We start from the raw sequence: 22,074 nt of genomic DNA on the forward strand, positions 1-22,074 counted from the left end.
GCTTGAGGTTTGTGCCCGAGTCCACAGCCGTGTGGTAGTCTTTATGGGAATCAGGCTTTGATGCTTGATTCCCATATGCTTGTCGACTACAAGCATAACGATGAAGAATACCTCCGCTGACATTTAGAAAATAAAGTGTGCTGTTGACAGTCCTTTGAGTGGTGTCCCTCGAACGTTCATATGAAGCAGCGGGCATCTCTTTGACGAATCTCCCACTGCTCTTGGTCCGTTATCGTTCTCCTGCATCGCTTAGTTTTAAGACCATTAATTCGGAAATACAGCAGTAGTTTCTTTTCACGTACAAAGTTTCAGCATTTCAAAATACCGCCACTCTTGGAGGTCGTGGAACAACACTGTTAACCTTGCTAGCATAGAGCGCCAACAGATTAATTTCAAACTCAGCCTTCGATTCTATCAGTTGGGACTTCAATTGATGAATTGGCTGTGTTTTCTGACAGCGGATCAGTCTGTGCAATACTATCTGAGTCAAGTACAGACGTGTTCTTGCTTTGAGTGTTAAACTCTTTTCGCCAATTCTTATCGATGGAACTGCATTCTTAACTGTCGACATACCTGCAGTCTTGAACTACTTTTAAATGCAGAGCATTTCTTTAACTCACGATGTCACCCGGCGTAATCGGCGTGCCTCGGCGTCCGCAACAGCCGTTCCAGGTGCGCCCTCTCCCCCACTTCACCTCTCCCGCATCACGCTACCCTCCTCGCTCTCAACAACAGGTCCGCACCCCTCCCCCTACACTATATAAAAAAATAATACCGGCGCCTGGTTTCGATCCCACGACCCTGCGGGCGGAACGCAAGGTACATGGTGCTCTACCCACTGCGCCACAAAGCCGACACAGAATGGAAGGCTACGAACGCGCCTTATATCCTTGACTCATTGAAACTACTTCAAGAAGCTGCTGATACAACGCATTCACTACTACCAACTTCCCAAACACCAAACGTTAACGCAATACACCCACCTCCTATGCGACGCATTTACTCGAGTCCCCCTCGCGGGGAGTTGGGCCCTTTCTCTTTTTTAGCATTTATGCTGTGCACAAAAAATATGCTCCAGCGCGGGAAGCAAGGTCAATGAGTGGTAACACTTCGCGCTTCAGCGCAAATTCTATGGATAGTAGCTCAGAGGATTTGTTCCGCAGCGTTTGGACCTTCCAGTCCAGGCCACCTTTACGGTTGGGCGTTGGCTTGTGGCGGACGGTTGCGAGCATTCTGCGCTGGTTGAGTCATACTCGCACAGTTGGTTCAGCTGCCGACTAGCGCAGCTAAAGTAAACAAATAATATCTCTGCATGTACAACAGCACAGATGCACGCGTGGCGCTTTTGACCCCGCGCAGGTTCTATTTCCTACTCCAATCGTACTCTACGCCTTGTCATTCGTCAAATTCCCGCATTTGCTTACGCTGATGCATCTATTAGGGGAATTGTAGTAAAACCCACACGCGACGAATGTAATGAGTATAAGTTGAATAAAAAGGAAAGAAAAGCATATCGTTCCAACTCGAGCCGGAATCAACCAGCGGCATTAGAAAAACGAATCCGACTCATCACCACCGTGTTGCTCTACACCCCGTTTCTCGAGCATTGTCTTTTAACAGCGAAGCTGCTGAGCAAAGTGTACTTTTCCGTGCCCGCCGTTAAAAATACCATGAAACCGCCGAGGGCGCTTGTGAGCACGGGCACGCGAGCGCGGACCTCGCGACGACGGCTCAATGTCCCCGGCGCCCATTTGCAAGTAAAAACTACCCACTTAGAGATATTGGCCTAGATTGCCTTCCCCCCCCCACCCCCCCATACCCCAGCGTTACGCAAATCGTTACGCATTTGCTCAAATCATGACAACATTTGCTCGGAACGAGAAAGACATGTGATAGCGCACATCCCCCTAAGGTGAGGTCTAATGATTATCACTTCCAAAAAAATAAATGAAGCTTCCACTTTTAGCAACAATGGTAAAGTAAATGTCCTTTCTGCAGCTAAGAAGAAGCCAACTGGTACAATCACGGACTTAAAGTCATGTAATGATGTTGAATGTTGCGTACAGCTTCACTATGTCAAGTCTTACTCGTTAGAGTGAGCTTCCTTCATTTTTTATTACACGGAAAACGTTTGTGACGACTTAAAAGGTAACGGTTATAGTTATGCACCGTGGCTTGCACTGCTTGGAGTGCCCGTTGTCCATAAATTAAAATACCAGCAACTGCTGACCAAGCCCATTCGCTAAACATGACACTGTGACACCTACATAACCCGTTGACGAAATTGACGGCCAGCGGCATTTTATCCACTTCTTTTCTAAAGTGCTCCTGTATTACACAGTCACATTTTTAGAGCGAAGCTTTCTGTAATTACGCCAAACGAAAGTCCGGTGGTCACATGTATGCAGAAAACTTATCCGCCGCAGCCATATGCACATGCGCGAAAAAAAAAAACAGGCTGAAAAGAAGTTAGAATGGAAGAAAGAGAGATTCGGTGGGCTTGTAAGAGTAGGTGACGTGGATACACTTTCGCATCAACCGACATTTTTAAGTGGTAAGGGTACACTGTATGGAGGGGAGAATATTTCCGCTTGCTTTAGAGCGTGATCAGAGCGAGCTACCTCATAAAGCACAGCTCAAGCGGCAGCGGTAGGCAGGAGTGGCGGCAGCGGCGGGGGCGGAGCACCGTCAACGGGGCAACGCCAAGCACTGACCGCAGGTAACTTTGAACTGGGTAGGCCCCTGCGTGCTAGGCCCTCACGTAGAGCAGCCAGCTTTTGACGAGCCTTGCTAGGACCAGGAAAGGAACCAGATAAAATTTTTTAACACGGTACATATCACAAAAAAATACTTTAACGAACCATACTGGGCTAAGCACGTCAAAACGCTGGCTGCACGATAGAGCTTCGTGGGTAAACCATCTGCATAAAAAGCATAAGCCACGTTACGCAATCAGAGCAGATGCCTTGGACGCATATGCTCTAGCGCTTCAAAGGGAACTCTTCACGTAAATTAAATACACACTAGTCCTGCTCCGTTGCCACAAGGTTATCAACATATTGCATTTTGGGCTAACTTTGATGGTTAGTCCTAAGAAGTAATACCGCCACACGCTTCACCAGACAATCTGAAACGCAATGAGCTATTTCAATTGAGCAAAGTCAATGTTTTCCCCGTTTTGTCTACAACCACATTTGACCTGCGGTTATAAACAATTAGATTTTGGGCAGCCAATGTATTTCAGATTTCCATGCCCGTTCAGCTTAACTCTTGCTGGTCCTAGGCATAAGTGACCTGCCATACGAATTAGGCCTACCAAGCTTGAAGTGAAGAGGCCGGGAAACGTTCACCGTCACTTTGCAGCGCTTGAAAGAACCGCTGAGTTTTGGCGCCTAATACGTTTCCTTTGTGACCTTTGGCACGGCTAAGAAGACTTCCTTCCAATGACGTGTACAAAACTGCGCAAACAAAATGAGCGGTCAAGACGTCCAGGCCGAGCATTTTTGTGCTCGTACACAGCTCGCAACATATCGATGAAGATATGCCCGCCAATGCAGCTGTTTGAGAATGACACGTCGCATGTTCTTTCAGAAGGTAATGCCTTTTTTAATGGGAACGAAGCAAGACCACCGCCAAGCAAGAAAAAAAGAGCGCACGGGAAATGTTTCGGAGGGAGGCCATATTAATGGCAAGTAGCTATATGACTATACCTAGCCACTCATAGGTTGCTCTCTGTTAAACTAATCGCAATAAGCGAAGCCTTTAAAGCACATAGGCTTCATGACTCCACTATATGTCAGGCTAAGATCCAAAGCTAAAACATTTGCATATTCAAACCTTATCATAAAAGGACGTAGCAGCATTGGCGACAAATTCAACGGCTATTACAACAACAAAGCGTTAAAAGAAAAGTGGGTTCGGTTATACGTGTGTTGATGGCTGCTTGTGGGGTCTCACGCTTCGTTGTAACGGTGTGGTACTTGCGTTAACTGGTTCCTCAAATGTAAGGTTAGCTTGACATGATGGCTTTTTAACGTAATGCTAACGGTTTGATGAAACATACCTTTTAGCTTCCAAGGCGAACTAATCATGCAGCACAAAATCAGCTTTTATCCTTTTGCATTGGGGGTGAACTTAGGTTAAAATGCGTTCCAACATTGCTCGGGGTAATGCCGTGTTGCACAAGTGAACGGAAACAAACGTTTATAAAATACTAAGGATTAAACGGGCTGAAGAACAAGCCATAGCCGAGAAAGCTAATAATGCTTCTTTCTAGCAATTTTACCTTGCGCGAAATGTCCAAGATGAGTGCGTTTTTGTAATTATGACTTAAGAAAACAGTGATTTGAATGCCTAAAATAATGCCACGTTGTGCGCGGTGGATGAAAGGTTTCCACGGCTATGTTGACGTAAGGCAGTTCGGCCTCAGTTGTCATTTTTGTTAGAGTAATCTATGAAGCAACAAAACAGTCTTCATCATACACATGGTGATTTCCGCGTCGTTTTTATTAAGCTATATTTTAGCCCAATAAATAACACACCCTGTCGCTAAGATACCCCTTGCCAAATTGAGAAAACTACTACACAGTATACAATATCTGCCAAATTTTGAGAAATACTACGAAGTATATTATATGATATCATACAGAGCCAGTAGTAGCCAGTGTAATGCTGCTCTTTGGGGCCCACCGTTGAGGCAAAGAATTCGGCTTCCTTTGTAAATCGTTCGGGAATAACATTTTCGGAATACGAAATAATATACCGCCCGTGATTCGCTGCGAATGATGAGCAGCTCTGATGGTCGATTCTATTACCTAGGTGCACTCATGTGACACGTCACTTTTCAGGATCTAACATGCCTATTTTTTATTGTAACTACTACAATGGTTGCACAACGTGCCATGGTGGCGAGCAGACTTCCGTGGCTTGAATCCATAATGATAGTCATAGATGTATTCGAGAGAAGGTGATGGAGTTTATCCCATCATCAGAGGTAAATTAAAAGCGCAACAAAAATACGAGTAAGAGGACTATACACACAAGCGCTGTGTGTCTCCGCATAGCACCGCACACAACGCCTCTGTGTCGCGTTCTTTCTGTCGTCTTCGTTGGTTGGGGTGGGAATTAAGGCATATGGAAGGCTAACTTAGCCAAGCACCAAAGTTATTAAGAACAATGACGGTGTGCGCTGTAGCTAGCTGAAGGACGTGGCAGGAACAGGCCGGTGGCGCGGTCTGCAGCCACGGCTTCCACTGATCTCACGACTAAATCTCTAGAACCTATCCCTCATCTGGTTTATGGAATGAAGCCTCAAGTTGACGTCGCTGCATGCAACGTACAGAAGCAACTTAGAAGCGCGTAAAGTAACACGTTGGGTGGTTTGGTCGTGGCGTCACTTGACGTTTCTCCCACTTTTGCCTCGCGCCGTAAAAATAAACTAGCATTGACCATATATCAGAATGATATTTGCAACGTTTACCAACAACATTAATTGTCCTCTCGTAACTAGTACACCCAAAAATATATTTGGCTAGAATATATTTAACAGAAACTGAAACAAGTGTGCCTGTAGATGTGCCAGGGACGCTGCCAGTTGCGTATCTGCTATCAGCGCTGTCACCTAGACCAGTATGCCGCGAACAATGCTCGAAGCCAGGTTAAAAGAACTGTGAGATAAATAGATATGCTACCACCGTCGGCAGGCGCGTATGCGTGTTATGGCGCTTTCGTTTCCCGCGGCTGCAGCAATACGGCGCTCCGATATATTCCGGTCACAGCCGCTGTGTTCCAATTGCTGCTGATGGCACCTCTACTTTGTCCTTGCTTTAAACCATTGAAGCAACTCGCTCTGGATGGTACCTGCTCAGTTGTGGCTTCAGTGTATCGTGAGAAATGGACGAGTTCAATTTCCGCGCATTTTTTGTCTACAACACGTTTACCTATCGCGCAGAAGAGACTGAACATCTGTGGTAGCATCACCGCATCTAGAAACGTGCGACTAGCTGCTGCCAGGCTCTTCTAGAACTTGGGGGTCGCTGTCCTCGCCCTCAACTACGAACTCCATCTGGTGGAAAGGCAGGGTACATGAGCGTTAGCAGCAGCGTTGGGTTCGCTGGCTTCGGCCATAGCAGGAAGGTAGGAGCGGCGCGCTGACAAAAAGACGCTGGGCGCCGAGCAGCACGTGGCCGGTGCAGTGGTGAGTGCACGTGCAGGGCATGCGCACTTGCGCAGCGGTGAGCAGCAGGCCGACCCCTCGGGGACCAGCGGTGGTCGCCTAACTCTAGGTTTTAGGCTTCCCCGAGCCGCGGCGTGGCCGGTAGAAAATCTCTTCTCTCAAACGTGAAAATCACTCGAGTGGTGGGAAAACTCACTGCGCTGGTTCCCGCGAGGTTATTGTCCAGACTTGTTTTTTACCCACTATATCATTCCTTAATTTTCTTCTCTTCTTTATCTACTCTATATTCTTCCTTTATACCTGCGATACTTTTGTGGTGCGGGTCTGGAGTCCCTTCTCCATCTCACAATCTGTCCAGACTTGTGAGGTTGGCATCCGATTCGCAGGTGCAGAAATGTCAAAAAAGAGACATTGAACGCAGCGATGTGGAATTGAATTTGCACTGCTCGGCCGCTTCGCGGCGAATCCCTAACACCGAGCAGACCCGAGAAAACCAAGCCGGTTTCGACTTGTTGGGGAAGCCCTTCTCCTAAATCTCGCCGCGTGCGAATGTGTTATGTTTGGGTCTGAAGCGACTGTTTTAACGATATTTCCTTTTGTCTACACTGATTCTGTTTTGTTTTTTATCATGAATTAAAAGTGTGCGAATTTATTTTTGTTACGCTCACAACCTAGTGACCGCGGTCACCACACACCGAGTTTCGCGTGTAACAGCCAAAACCGCAGTTCGTGATAACTGCGGTTAAAATTATGAACCACAGTTAAAATTAACTGTGGTTACTTCCGCCCTGTCACTAGGGTATAAAACTAAAATAGAATGTTCTCCTCCCAGGTTCTTCGTAGCGAAGCAAAGTTGTTTTCTAAGTATAGGAGCCGGAGTGCTTGTTGGCTACGTATTGTGCACTCTTTGTACTTCCGGTTTCAGCACTACGTTTGGCGGGTCGACGACTGCGGAAATCAGTGGAAGCAACGGAACCGGTAAGTAAAGGCGGCCACCAACTGTGGAACAGTGATAGTCGCCATGCGGTTGGAGACTGATTATTAGGTGTTTTTTTAACTTCGAAATAGTCCCTTTATTTACTGTGAAATTCTTCTTTTTCATGTTTCGCCATGGATATACGAAACAGAAGGCCATACCAACAAAAGTGAAACCAGAGCTGCTCGACAGTCCGACAACTTCCGAGATGAACCACTCCCAACTGCGTTCCAAGCTGCTATAGAGACATATCCTGTCGTGCCATTTGCTGAAGTGAACATCGTTCTGGTTGTTTCCTACTACAGATCGGGTTCGACATTCACTGGAGAGCTCCTGTCGGCTGGGCCAAAGACGTTCTTTCATTTTGAACCCCTCATGATGTTCACCGTGAGCGGCCGTTTGCGCCGTAGCAGGGAACGGTATGCGTTTCGTTTACTCGACGCGCTGGCAATGTGCCAGATGGAGAACGTTCCACTCTACATGATGTGGTTTCAGGAGAAACCCAAATACTTTCAATACAATCGTTTTCTTTGGGACCTCTGCGGAACCAGTGAAGCCTGTTTCTCTCCACACCATGTCGCCTCACTCTGCGCAAGGGCCAAGGCACAAGTGTTCAAGTTCACACGACTTCACATCAGTCAGGTGTGGTTAACTATTTTTTTTATAAACTTCGGCCCATCACTAATTAAGTGGAACATTTACTCTACACCTGGCGATATTATTAGTCTTTGAACATTTCAGTAGTATAAAGTTATATAAAACAGTTGTGAAATGCCGCGTCATCATCTGGTAATGTACTCAGATGGAACGAATTTCTGGGCAGAGATTTATTATAATTCCTGCACTAACAATAGTGAATTGCTACAAGCCTGAGTCACCGTGTAATAAGTGTAACGAAAGATTCTGTGTGTTGTGTATTTATTTATTTCGGAATATTAGTAATGAAAATAACTTGCCGCGATGGCTCAGTGGCTAAGGCGTTGCGCTGCTGAGCACGCGGTCGCGGGTTCGATTCCCGGCCGCGGCGGCCGCTTTTCTGATGGAGGCAAAAAGCATAAACGCCCGTGTGTACGAGATTTCAGCGCACGATAAAGATCCCCTGGTGGTCAAAATTAATCCGGAGCCCTCCACTACGGCGCGCCTCATCGCCTGCGTTGCGTAGGCGCATTAAACCCCACAATCAATCAATCAATCAGTAATGAAAATATCCGCCTCTTGTAGTATTTTCTTTATACAACTGTGGGCTAAAATTTGTCAACCACAATTTGCAACAAAAATGCAGAACTAATCTTCAACTGAGCGGGTTTTATACACTATAATATTGCGTAATTCTCACTGAAGCATCACGTTTCTCGGTTGAAAAAAATTAGTTTTTCGCAGATATGAAACAAACAAAGTGGGCGCGATCTTTATATTGCTTGCGAGCGCGGGCATCAATTAGGTGTGTGTACGAGAGTGCACCAGCCAAGCGTTCTTATCGTCTCCGACGCTACATTCCCTTCCCGGATAGGTGCCTGCACGCTGCCGGCACCGTATAAAAGTTTGCTTGGAATGCTCCTTCCGTTGTATTGAACTACTTATAAAGCTCCCTCGTTCGACATCTGTGATTCGCCGGTTGGATTGCAGATCTTAGAGCCAACAGCCATGGTTTGAACACCAGAAATGCTATGTTCCTCCAGAACCCCTAAATTTTTATTGCGAAATGTACTCTTCACTCAACTATACGCATCCTTATTATAAATAAAGGCGGTTTGGTACCTTTGGAATGGTTTAGGAGCAGCCTGCAGCGTATTAACTTTCTTTTTAAAGTAGTGTTCTGCATTGTACTGGCAGTTTGGGGCTTGTACCTAGTGCAGAACGACATATCTCATCTTCACCGCACAGTTCAACCACGAACGACGGTACGCATACTGAACACAAGCGGGTGTGCAGATGCTTGTTTTCGGCATTTGATGTGAGCGCGTGTATTAAGTGTAATGAGCTGCCCATCAGATTCCACGCTCCGGATGAGTTCGGGCGCTGGGTCCTGTCCTTTGCGCCGCTGAAATAGCCTGGGTAAGTGGTAGGGGAAAGAGAGAACAAGCCTAATTTACCGACCTAAGCCGGAGTTGCTGCTTAGCGCAGTGGCAAACAGAGATAGCATAATAGGGCGAGAGTATGCGTACACCCGCTGGTATAAAATCTGATGAAGTCCAGCTCTACCAGAAAATCAAGCTAGAGATGAACAACGCAAGGTGATAAAGTGAGGGCGGTAGGCAGGGAGATGGGATGTTTGCGTCAGATGTGCTTTGCCAGACATACACGTCACCATCTAGTCATCTGGCTGAAATTAAAGAAACCGCGCCCAAACCGTTGAGTTTGCTTATTCAGAAGCACAACCAGCACGGAATGTGCTCCTTGGTCATAACATTGAAGTTACTGCGGTATACTTTTTAAAGAGAACTTCAGAACAGCCCAGGAACAATGTCCGCAAGCCGTTTTTTTTAAATGTGGAGCATTTCTTAGGCTCGCCTGGTCCTCCGTCGTTGATGGCGGCGCCGTCCACACGCTCACTGCGCATGCGCAACTCTCCTCCTTACACCCACAGCTCCGCGATACTACACTATAAAAAAAGAAATAGCGGCGCCCGGTTTCGATCCCACGACTCTCTGGCCGCAACGGGAGGTACGCGGTGCTCTTCCCATTACGCTACAAATCCCGGACAGGAGCAAGTGCTACGAACGCGCCTTATTTCCTTGACTCATTCAAACTACGTCAAGAAGGTACTGATACAACGAAGGCACACGAAGCTGAACGTCAACGGAAACGACGAACTGAAGACTTTAGAGGGGGATGCTGAATTTCCCGTGGGAAAGCTGTGGCGGGAAGAGCCACGCGCCTTGCCGCTCAACCAGCCCCGTCCGCAGCGCCTCTGATGCTGATTGTGGCAGGATGCCCCTAGGGATTGGCCAACCAAAGAATCCATTACGAGATAGGTTCGTGTTCAACCACCGTCGTCATCTTCCCGTAGGGGAACCGCCGAAGAAGAACAAGAACGAGAAGACAAAGCTGCGAAGAGGAGGGCGTGGACATTGCTCTCAGCCGGTGCACCAATGTCAACAACCTTTACCTCACCAAAGCTGACGAAGACTACCGATTCTACCACAGAGACAACATCGACAAGAACATGATGGACGAGTTTCGGCGCCTCGAGAACCACCGCCTACTCACCGTAACACAACAGCACTTGCGTGCCTTTGCCACCGGTATGGACCCGGACGCGGAATTCCCTCTGGCGCTAGTAAAAACCAGATCACTCAACATAACGGCAACACAATGGAACCACACGGAACCGCAACGATGCTTCGCATCCTCATCAGGGTTCCCCACGGGAAGATGGTGTAATTTTTTTTCATTTTTTGCGGAAGTTTGGCAATCAGCATAAAGAACTATCTAAACCTATAGATTCTGAATTCACGGGGAAACCCAACAAGTGGGCCGTGATGTGGACCCTGTGTCCACGAGGCGAAGTCCAGGGGACGCCGGTGCGCGGGCTGTAGGAGGCGAGGTGCACGAGGGGTAGTATTTGCAGGGCAGGGCAGCTTCGCACCAGATGCTGTCCTGTGGTCTGCTCAGCAGGAGCGAGGTAGAAGGGGCTCCTCGAGTCATGGCGGCGGCAAGGTCCTCGTCAGAGTCTGCGTGACGGCCATCCCCAAGGGAACGCGTATGAAGAGGACCTCATCTAAGCAGGACAACACGCCAGGGAGATTGGTACCACGCTGACGTAGGAGTGCGGGCACGGTGCGCCGAAGACGTTCTTTCCCACTGGTGAGGCGAATAGCGGCTGAGGAGTGTGCCAGTGGAGCGGGATATTGCGTTTGCACGTGGTTCGTACCAGCCTCTGCAGCCTGCATTACAGGGTGGCTGTTGCGTGTACGCCATGAAATGTGAAATGTCCACTATACCCTGATTTTAAAACACAGGTCCGTTAGACGTGAACGTTTTTCAGAGCTCTCAGACAGTAGCGGATAAGTCAATGTAAATATGTCGACCAAATAAGTCAAAGTACAGCTGGCTGCAGCAGAGAATGCCGCCCTGCGAGGACCTCTGCTTGGGTGGATGGCCACTTTTCCCTCGTGGTGTAGGTGCACGTAATTGGGTTAGGAGCCATGTTCGCCTAAACTACAGCTGTATAGAGCAGAGTATCTGTTGCGCTCCTGCTCGGTAATCGTACAGTTCCTATTTCCGGAATTCAGGAATGATCGAGGATGGCCACTACTCTGCTTAATCCGGGCGTAAGGCTAGTGTACGAGAAAACCGTGGGGATAATGATAGGCGGCCATTGGAACGTCCAGTGGCCACCTATGGCCAGCTAAGTGCCACTTCTGAACTACTACGCGGCGTAGTAGTTCAGAAGTTGTACTTAGCTGGCCCAGGCGTGATACGGAAGACCTGTAAAGAGAAGAAGCAGGAGTAGCGAAGTCATGAATAAAACAGTGAAAACAAGAGAACAGGCGCAGACAATACCGGAGGTCATTTGATTCCAGTGTGGTGGCAAAATTTATAACAGTTGAAATATGGCTATCATTGGGCTACACTCCCTCTTGGCTAACGACGGGGCCGAACAGACCAACGATCTCGCCTGACGAACAGCATTTCCTCGCAGAGCAGGCGTTTCACAGCGCAGGCAAGCCTTCTAACATTTCAACAAGACGCTTTAGCTTTATTTATTTCTTAAAGCGAAGCTTTCTACACCTCACTGATGGCGTAGGTCGTGCTCGTAAATACGGACTGCAGGAAAGTCAAATTTACTCGACGGGGTTTACAAAACAATGATAATAATAGGCGAAAGCACATCGAGCACTTCAAAAAATAAAAAAAAGTTTCCCGTGGTTGGAATCAAAAGCTAGGTCTCTCGCATTATGGAGCTAACGTGCATTCAATTGGGCCATTGAGACACAGTTAAACCAATTTGGAGTTTAAACTTCGATTTTGACTCAGGTTGCATGAACGAAAACGTCCCGTTTTCTGAAGCCGAATCCCATTTTGAAGTTTATATATCTTTCTCATTCGCTGTGTAGCATTAACTCTTCCTATATTACCGGCGTATTTAAAAGTCTGAAAGGCGCCATAATAATTCTGCAGGGCAGTGGGCGTGGTGAACGCTCTCGTTTCTTTTACCTTCACGCTCAAAGATTTCCCAATAACCGGGCTCACGTCCAAGCTTCGAAAATACTCAAATGCAAGTCCAGTCGAGCGCATATAATGCGATGTGGTTGGTTAAAACGTTCCTTAATTAAAAGCCACGCTTTATGAACTTATTACACGCAGAAGTGCACCAAGACATCCTTCTACTCCACCAACATAAGTGGTGTGGACCACTCGCGAGATGAAGGATGGCTGACATTGTCTTTGTGCCTGTGGTTTATTTTTCGTTGAAATATTCTTCAATTAGTGCTTATTCTTTGTACGCGGGATGCATAACTAATCCAAATGTTTGCTCCTTAAATAGGAGAAGCTGCTCCACAAACTGACTCTACCAACAAAGCAGCCGTAACATACTGATGTTCTGAAGGAGTTTTAGGGCGAAAATTATCCAGTCTTCCTCCATAAGTGGCGCGGTCTGGTTATCTGCCAGCTGGTTCTGCTCACGCAGAACCGAAGTCACGCCGAAGCGCGCACTCGGTGTGGCGTTCTGGTTACGGCACCTCACGGCGCACACATCGTGATTAACGGGGAGGCCATTTCATCAAATTTAAGAATACGATTGAACTAAAAACTGTGCAAAAGAACTGACGCTTTCCGCCTTAACCAGAAAGACGTCATCCTGTTCGTAGTCATGAAAGCCACGCATTTGGTTCGATTGTGCCCACTAGCAGAAATTCAGTAATCCCTGGTTATAACGAAGTCAGTGGGACGGCGAGAAAGTTCGTTATAAGCAGTATTTTGATATAAGCGACCACTCAAAAAAAGATAAACTAGTTGAGCTTTAATTGCAACACAACTGCAAGGAATCAAAACACAATGTATTTAGTGAAGCAAAGCTTTATTCAGGTGCAAAAAAGGCGGTGAGGTTTGGATGTTTCGAGTTCTTGCCGGGCACGGGCAACCCCTTCTCCAATTTGAACAAACATTGCATGAGTGCATGGTCGCCGCCCATAAAAGTGGCAGTGGGTGTGGCCGATTTACAGGGGGGGGGGGGTGTCACGGAACGCTACGCGAGTTTGCGCCGCAAATTCCTTGGCTCGAGTCTGAGGTAGTGTTTGTCGCGCTCAAAAAACCATTACCCGCTCATGCGGGGTACGCAGCGCAATCATAAAAACTGCCCTGTTTTGCACTAGTAGCTTTGCATAACCTCTGAGCATTTTTCCTCCGAGGTGTGCAGCAGTGAAGTTTGCAAAACAAGAGTTTCTCGGCGCCCCGTTGTCGGCGACACAGCTATTGTACAGTTATAGTGTCGGTGTTCGCGTAGCGTCGCATCCACGCCATCGACCAATGTATAGAAACTGAATTCAATGACCCTACCACGCATTCGTAACGTTTGTCTAAAGTCGGTTGGCATGAATCGAGCATGACCGGCTGGAGAAAAGCTCCGGGGAAAGACCAGCCTGCGTTGACCCGCCATCTTGGCAGCCTGAATCGCCGCTGGGTGGCCGCCGGATCGCCGCCGCTCGGCCTTGACTCCGCTCACGACTTCACTCTAAGTGGGTTAAGCTCTTCATGCACTTCTAGTAATGCGGCCTAAAATGCATGTGTTTCGGTTAGGACTAGAATATATTTCGAATAAAGGGATATTTCGAGTAAAGCCATTTCGTTATAATGAGAGATTACTGTAATAGATTCGCCTTTTTATTTACACAGAAGTAGAAGACCCCGTCTCTGCGACGACACAGCGGCAGAAGGTCCGCAACTGTTGGCGTGAAGTTTCCTAAGTGCACATGGCAGCCGAGCTTTTATTTAAGGCGTCTCAATGAGCAATACAGATAAAAAGGTGGCGTGGCTGTACGGGAGAGGAGTCCCAATAGGTGGCGATGTGTTCGTTATTTAGGTGCCCTGTCTTGACTACGTCAGGACGGTAAAGACCACGTTTGGAACTTTTAAGATGCCGTACCACCTCCAACTACGGCTTGCTCTCCTGCGACTCTTTCAATGACGTAACTACAATTTGCAGCAATGTCAGCGACCTCGGTGGCAACTCACAACCCTACGCCCTTTCGGGAATGGAGCTGTGATTGGTATGGTGCGGGTTATGGGCATGGCTTGACACGGCAAACGTTCACCCGACGAAACACCAGAAGTGTGGCAAGACGCAAGACGCCCTACAGCAATTCAGATAAAGGCTTTCACTAAAACGTTTTGTGTTCACAACGATCTTGTATTCGAGGGGTCAGCTGGCAAAGCAGCGGACACAAGCAATGATTATGAGCGTTAACAGATGGGACTAGGAAACACTGGCGGTCAGCTCAGTTTCGCGTACGATAGGTTTACGAACTCCAAGTGTCCTCGTAGTTTTGAGAATCATGCCGCAATGGGAAATGCAGAAACGAATTGGAGAAACGTAGTACAGGATTGTTACAGGCTCCGATAGAGCGGAGGTGAATAGTTTAGAGAGAGTAGGCAAATCAGTCTGGCAGATGTAATGGTATCGCGTTCGTCGCTGCACGTACCGTTGCGTAACTTCCGTTACTTGCAATGTAAGAAGCCGAATGAGAGTCTCGTCGTCTATTTCAATCAAAATACGGTGTTATTTTATCCAAGAATACCACACACCAATCTGAAACGTTTTCGCACCAGCTTGAATTTGAACGTTAACTTTGCTACCATACGTCGCACTCAGGAATCAATATATACCTTTTTTGTGAGAAGACATTGCGCAACTATTTTCATGATATTTGGAAATTTTCAATTGTGTTTTCCTCCAGTACAGATTTCAAACAGCCGCATTTTTGTCTTAGTGCATCGGCTTAGCCCTGATATATACGGAGGCTATGGAACCGCTCATGCAGGTTATGGTTACAGAGCAAGATTATATGTTCTAGCAGTTACAACGTGCGGTCTTTATTGCTCATTGTACCCTCTGACGCAACACTACGTTAGAAGTGGTTGTAAAAGGTTCTTTTGTCCTTGCAGGTCAGCAGCTGGATAAAACGACAACCGAATCTTAGGAACCGCATTCATATCGTGCACCTGGTGCGAGACCCCCGTGCCATATATGCTTCGAGGCGAGGTCTGCGTTGGTGTACAGATAACAAGGAGTGTGATAGCGCCGAAGTTCTTTGTGAACAGCTAAGCTCTGATCTCGACGCCTTTGAGGAACTGAAGCAAGAAATCGGTTCCAGTCGCACCCACCGGCTCCGCTTTGAAGACCTCGCCGTTGATCCTGTCAATGAGACTTTGAGGCTGTATCAAAAACTTGGTTTAAGCCACGGTCAATCTGTGTCAGAATATCTCAATGGTCACACCAAGGCCACAGCTAAGGATATGAAAGATGCGCACTCTACAAGGAGAAACAGTACTACGGTCCCAGAAATATGGAAGGCAAAGTTGCCTAAGCAGACCATTGCTTCTATACAGAAAGTATGCAACGATACTCTGCAGAGGTTGGGTTACACGTTTTTGCAAGAACACTCATGAAATGGGAATACAAGAATACAAAAAAAACGACCAAAAGAAAAGAAACAAAGATAAATAAAAAAACGGCAGAACTCAAGAATGCAAGATGGCAGAAAATTTGCCCCATCCCTGCGTTTTCTCAGGGATGTTTTTAAAGTGCCCTTACAAATTAGCTACGTTAAATAATTTCAGTCTACTTACTTGGTTCACTGCAGATGTAGCAAAGCGTTTGCGCTGTTCGCTTTCGGTCGCGTTACTAATCTCCTCTCCTTCCGCTGCAACGGTGAACATTCATACAGAATTGTTCCATGCAATTCAAATTTCCAGCCTTTTTACCACTCGCGCGTTATCTGTGGGGGCCACGTCATTTTTTATTTTTATTTTGTTTTCACAGGCACAAGACAAGCTCTAGTTGTTATTTGTGTGCGTGGTTTACCCTCGTCTTTCTACGTCATATATTGTTGTATATTTTGCAATGATATTAGCTAACCCAACGTCTAATGAAAATTCCCGCGTGTTCTCTCCGTTATGCATTTAAATTTTGCTTCAAATGAGCATTCTAAATCGTTTGCGCCAAATAATATTTACACCACTACACCAGCAATTAAAGCACTTTCAAATGGCCCCGTTTCTATGTACATCACGCACAATTAATTTTTAAGTTCAGCCTGCGACCGAAACGAGTGACAGACAGACAGACAGACAGACAGACAGACAGACAGACAGACAGACAGACAGACAGAACAGAACACAACAAAACAGAATTGGGCCGTTACGGTAGCGCAGGGAAGACTCGTCATTATTAGTAAGACGTATAATGTTATGGACGATTTGTGAGCTAGCTCTTACGCTTTTGTTCGCGCGTTCAGGGGTGGCGTCTCCGTGGCGTTAACCGGGCGGATGATGCGATGACACAGGTAGGTTGAAAGACAGCGATTGCCAAGTGCAGCGGAGATTGAAGGGTGGAAGCATGAAGAAATCAGAGTTCAAAACATTACATGAAGAAGGAGGAGCACATCATTATTGACGCACTAGCGTCCGATATCTTATCTAAAAAAGACCTTGAATGACCCCCAGGCTGTCACGAACGGTACAAAAACACAACTGTTGTGAGAAGCGGGCAAAGCATCCCACCCGTAAAAGCAAAAGATGAATGTCTAAGGAGCCATGAAGACAAAATACAAGTTGGGTTTATTAGAAACACCGCTTAGTCTCCATAACATTGATACCAATATCATCGCAATCTTCGAACAAATAACGGAGATAATAAAGAAAATGTGTGAAGCAATCGCGACCACTTAGCCAATTTCCCGCAATTTTTCAATAACGTCACAGAACCTTGTTTGTGCGATTGGCGGCCGCCTAAATGTCCTGTCGCCACGATACATGACTGGACGTGTGTAATGGGGCATCTAGTTCCATCTGACCACATCACTTGAATGCTAACGTGCAGTTAACGCACAGAAAATTATGTTTAATTGTTGGCCTTTATGACGTCATTCTTGCTCATAACACATCACTGTGGCGCAAAATTTGAAAGTTCTAAATACTTCTTGCTTTTTTTCGTTAAAAAAACATCTTTTGTGGCTGTAATGGAGCTGAGCGAGGTACTGAATCCTAGTTCTTTCAAACTAAACAAAGTTGTATTTTCTCTTTTAAGGGGTGAGGCCAAGTAAAAATCGCAAACTTTTTTCTAAGTGTCATTTTTTTGTTTTCCCCTTTGTTTAATGTACAACTTACTCAGCATCATTTTGCCGAAAAAATTCTCTGCCTACGCAGTTTCTTTCAAAAGATACATAAACATGTACACCCAACAAGAATCTACAAAACCGAAACTAAAACTGCCACTTTTGTGTGTAACAAAAAAATGCCTTGGTTTGGAGTTCCGAGCTTGTTATTTAACACTCGCGTCAAGTACAAAAATGTAATAATGTCCTAATAGTGTTTTTTACACTTCATCAATTAACATCTCATCAGGCAGATGCGCGATGTTTCGCATGTGTCGTTTACGTTCTGGATCCCTTGTGCGCGGGTCAAAGGACCTTCTGATTGTTTGGTGGATGGGCTTACACCCTGTCGCTTACTTTTTCTTACTGACAGCCAAAGTGCACGGACGTTTGGAATGCAAAGACTCACAAAACAAAAAACCAAATACCAAAAACGACTACTAAAAGCGAGCTAGAAACAAAGGCAAAGTGCCACACTACCAAATCAGACAGGAGCAAGCCCCAAAAAGGAAGTAGTTAGAAATGCGGAGAGTTTTGCCTCTCCTGATCATCTTACTAAGTAAGCGCAGCTCGTGCCTGAAATAATTTTTGTTGATTTTCTCAGTGCCTAATTTTTCTTAATTTTTCCACAGACGAACAATTAAAATTATTTTCCTATAAATGTGTTTGCTACCAGCGATGTGCTAGAGCTCGACTCCGCAGCCACATCCCTGCCAATGACTACCCGTTACATACAGGACTGCCACGTGGCCTTCAGGTTCTGATCCACAAGGCTCGTGCAAGGGCGGCGCTTACAGAGGACATCATTTTCAAGTGGCGTTCTTACCAAAAAAAGGGCGGCCACCCGTTCTCCCCGGCGCTACCGCAAGCAATTCACCTCTGCCGGCCGTGACACCACCCACGTGTGTCACGTGCTCTTTAGGAGCCACACCGACCATTGAATATCTCCTTTGGACGTGTCCGGGTCTGCACGCGGAGCGCACGTCTTGCAAACACAGCAGCGTTACGTGTTTGACGGACTGGCTCTACCCAGCCGCAGCCACAGCCAAGCAGGTGTTTGCCTCCTTGTGGGACTTCGCTCTCGCTACTGGCGTTCATCTGAGAATGTAAAGTTTTCCCGAACTGACACCACCCTCCCCACCAGCCCCCACATAGGCCGAGTCGCCATCCTTGTGTCAATAAAGTTTCATTCATTCATTGATTCCTATAAATGATGTTTTAGTGAAACTGCGCGCATTGGTTTCTCACATTAATGGGTGTGCAAGAAACTTCAAGAAATAAATTCTCCCCACAACGTTTGATATGGCAAAGTTTTACACCAAGGAACACCCAATTGAAACGTTCAGTTTATTGGTCATTTCATCACTATGCTTCGAGGATTCATCTGCTCTCATTACTTTTGGTGTATTGCACAGGCTAAAGCATCCCCTATACCAGCATCAGGAATTGTGCACATGTGTTTTCATAAAGCTAAATCAGAGTTATGAGTGCTGGCGTGAGATCCACCTTTATTACAATTAAAAAAATCTAAACAAAAATAGGACATCATTGATAACGATCCCATGTGCCTAAAAAAGCGTGCTTTATGATGTTGACCAAAAATGTGCATTGTTTATCTATTTTTAAAATTGCCCAGCAATTGGTCTCATACCTTAACCAAAATATTTAAAGTTATTTGTGCTTGATAGTAGCCATCGATGAGAGAATTCAGCCGGAAATATGGTAGATCTATATTGATTAAGATAGAATAGGAACTAAGAAGGATTACGGCAGAAATAAAATCAATGAGATTTCTGAATGAAGTACAATAGGCTAGGATATATTGGCAAAAAAAATTAACGTGGCGGTTGTGTCGGAAGCTGGATGTGAATATAAAACGTGCGCCTCCCTATAGAACGCCACTCCTTCGCAATCGACCACGTCAGCACACTTGAGTGCCCGCCCTCAAAAGTTTTAAACGCCATCGTGCTCCCGATATCGCTGACGTGACGCATTCACCGATGGTACACCTGCGGTTACGTGTAGAACGTAACTGCCGCTAAAAGCACAGCGATGAATTAGGAAAGTGCTGTCAACAGATGGCGCCAAAGCTGCGAGCAGCCGAACGTACGTCAGTGTCTGCCTACGGCAGCTGCTGTGGAAAGCGCCCACGCGTTAGAAACAATTCCCGTTGCGCCGTTTCCCGATTATCGAGGCAGTCGCGGCACACACACGCTCTTTCTATTTTAGGCGTCACAACACACTGTCTGAGCCAGCCACGCTACTCGCAGTGCTGTCTTATTAATTATAAGGTAATTATTTGGCCTCATGGTTTGCAATGGGGTCTTTTGGAATGAACCAAACTTGCATTTTAACGTCATGCGCTAATAGGCAAGGCTGAGTGGAATCAGCATTGTGTCCAGCGTGTTGTTTTGTTGCGGATATTTATTACGTCTTTTTTAATGAGGTGTAATAAAGGCATAATTTTTCTTAGTGAACGTGTAATAGCTCCCATTAGTGAATACAATAGTGAACACGGGAAAGCGCTGGAAAAAGGTTGTGTGGATTCAGGGAAAAGGGACCTATTTTGTCCCTTTTTAAACTTGGCCAATAATAAGGCGGAACTAATTTCCGAACCTGAGGGTTAAAGTTTGATCGAGTTGGTTTAACATGACTGAGACTACAATGCCAAAAAAAGCACACGTCTTCACTTCTACTTGCGTGTATTCTTCTGCGTTTTATTCTTAGACATATACTTTGTATTTTTTCTTGAGGCCTCCGTGATAGCTGAAATTCTACGCTTTCTCGGGCGCCGGTTTTGCTCGTAGAATGCGGTAAATAAATGTGCATATTCCAGGATGCGTCTCTATCTCCGGGTTGGACAATGTTTTGTATAGCGATTTCTTATTGTGGTTTATCACAGTATTCCTCTGTATTCTAAGGTATATATGGTCCCTATTCTCTACTCACGTTAATCGTTTCCTTTGCCGTTTGAGTGCACATTTAAAACCCCATGTAAATTTCGGAGGGGTAACATGCCTAACTTTTACAGAAGCTTTTTTTCTCTCTCTCTCTCTCACTCTCTCTTTTTCTATGGCTGGTTATAGATAGCGGCGATGATAATTAGGAGCAGTGGGAGTGGGTGCTATGGCGCAAGAAAATCTGCAAAAAAAGTGGTAAATACATGGACCTACCGTATAAACCGGGTTATAGGTCGAGTGGGAATATAAGTCGACCCCCTACCCTGAGGTGGGAAAAGTTCACAAAAAAAAATAATTCGGCACAGAAGCGCAGTCACAATGTCTTTATTTATTTTCGACTCCCGTACGTCACTGCCACTCACTATGCCTCCCGAAGTCACTCGCCTGAGCTCTCAGAGTCGTTCACGGATGACTGCTTCGCAGTCATCTTCCATGCCATTAGGCGCGTTGCTGATGAAACACTTCCTGAACGCTCGTGTAACCATGTTGTCGGGCAGCGACTGCCAAGAGGAGGACACCCTCCTTGACATGGTCGCAACCGGCCCGTATAGGTCTTTTTGTTGTCGCCGGCTATCCATTCATTGTACAGTTCGCGGAGCCGGTCCGCGCATGGCGTCCGGAGCGATCGTGAGCGAAGTTCCCGGACGAAGTCCGCCACTTTGTTCTCCAACTCGGGGTGGACCGCTTGTCGTCCACGGAACGATCAGTTTCGGGGGTTGCACGCGCACAGCTTAGCTTTCTGGCTCCGCCAGTACCGCACACTTTTCTCCGAAACGCCTAACTGGCGTTGCGCCGCCATATTCCCATTCTGCTCGGTGACTCAATCGCTGTCAGCTTAAACGCCGCGGTGAACTGGCATCAACTGCCGCCACTCATCTCGGAAAAGAGACGTACAGAAATGTACGCACGCAGGCACAATAAACGAGTAAAAGACGAAAAACTAGAGAAAAGCGAAATCAAATAAAAGCCTGATATTGCGAGAGAGCAGTCCGACACGAATGGCGATGGCGACGGACTGCGCTTGCACATTGTTGCCAGACAACGATTTACTTTCTGCCAATGACCGCTATATAAGACGAGGGGTGACTTTTGTGCGGATTTTTTTGGAAAAAAAATTGACCTATATTCCGGTTTATACGGTAGTTGTGTGCTGGAAAGTAGGAAAACGTATTGGTGGATGTTGATGAATATCACAAGCAAACTAACACGAAGTTGTTGCAAACGCCACCTTGTAATGGTATAAATACATACCGCGAAATAAACACACTTTAGGATTGAGTCTATGCTTTAACAAAGCGGTGATGCTCGCATGTTTGAGAAAAAGCCACCGCGCAGCCTTTTTATTTATTGAACACGCTAGGTGTCTTCTTTGGTTTATACGCTACTAAGTGTTCCGGATGAAGAAACATGTGATGTTTGTATAGTTCCTAAAATGTTGCATGGTTTCTGTATAGTGAGATGTAGAATATAATATTACACGAAGAACGAATAGTTGTCTGCTGATGCTGATTAGCATTAGCAGCGGCTAGCTGACGGGATCCGGTGAGAATATGTGAATATGTTCTGTGTCCCCGCGACTCATAATCCACGGAAGGATACCTTCACTGATATAGTTGCTTGTTTTGACCAGTACCTTCGCAGTTG

At 46.3% G+C, this 22,074-nt stretch overlaps 1 protein-coding gene across 1 annotated transcript; it reads left to right on the plus strand.

Annotated features, from left to right (window-relative positions):
- Positions 1–3,533: 3,533 nt before the first annotated feature.
- Positions 3,534–15,898, plus strand: LOC144168279 (carbohydrate sulfotransferase 4-like). The gene is made up of 3 exons (XM_077697292.1): positions 3,534–3,594; positions 7,303–7,793; positions 15,261–15,898. Exons 1-3 carry the CDS (start codon positions 3,534–3,536, stop codon positions 15,762–15,764), a joined length of 1,056 nt encoding a protein of 351 aa, XP_077553418.1. The 3' UTR covers positions 15,765–15,898.
- The last annotated feature ends 6,176 nt before the right edge of the window (positions 15,899–22,074 follow it).

This window comes from Haemaphysalis longicornis, unplaced genomic scaffold (assembly GCF_048455015.1).
Source record: "Haemaphysalis longicornis isolate Haplotype H1 unplaced genomic scaffold, Haemaphysalis longicornis Haplotype H1 scaffold_2, whole genome shotgun sequence".
Classification (NCBI taxonomy): Eukaryota; Metazoa; Arthropoda; class Arachnida; order Ixodida; family Ixodidae; genus Haemaphysalis; species Haemaphysalis longicornis.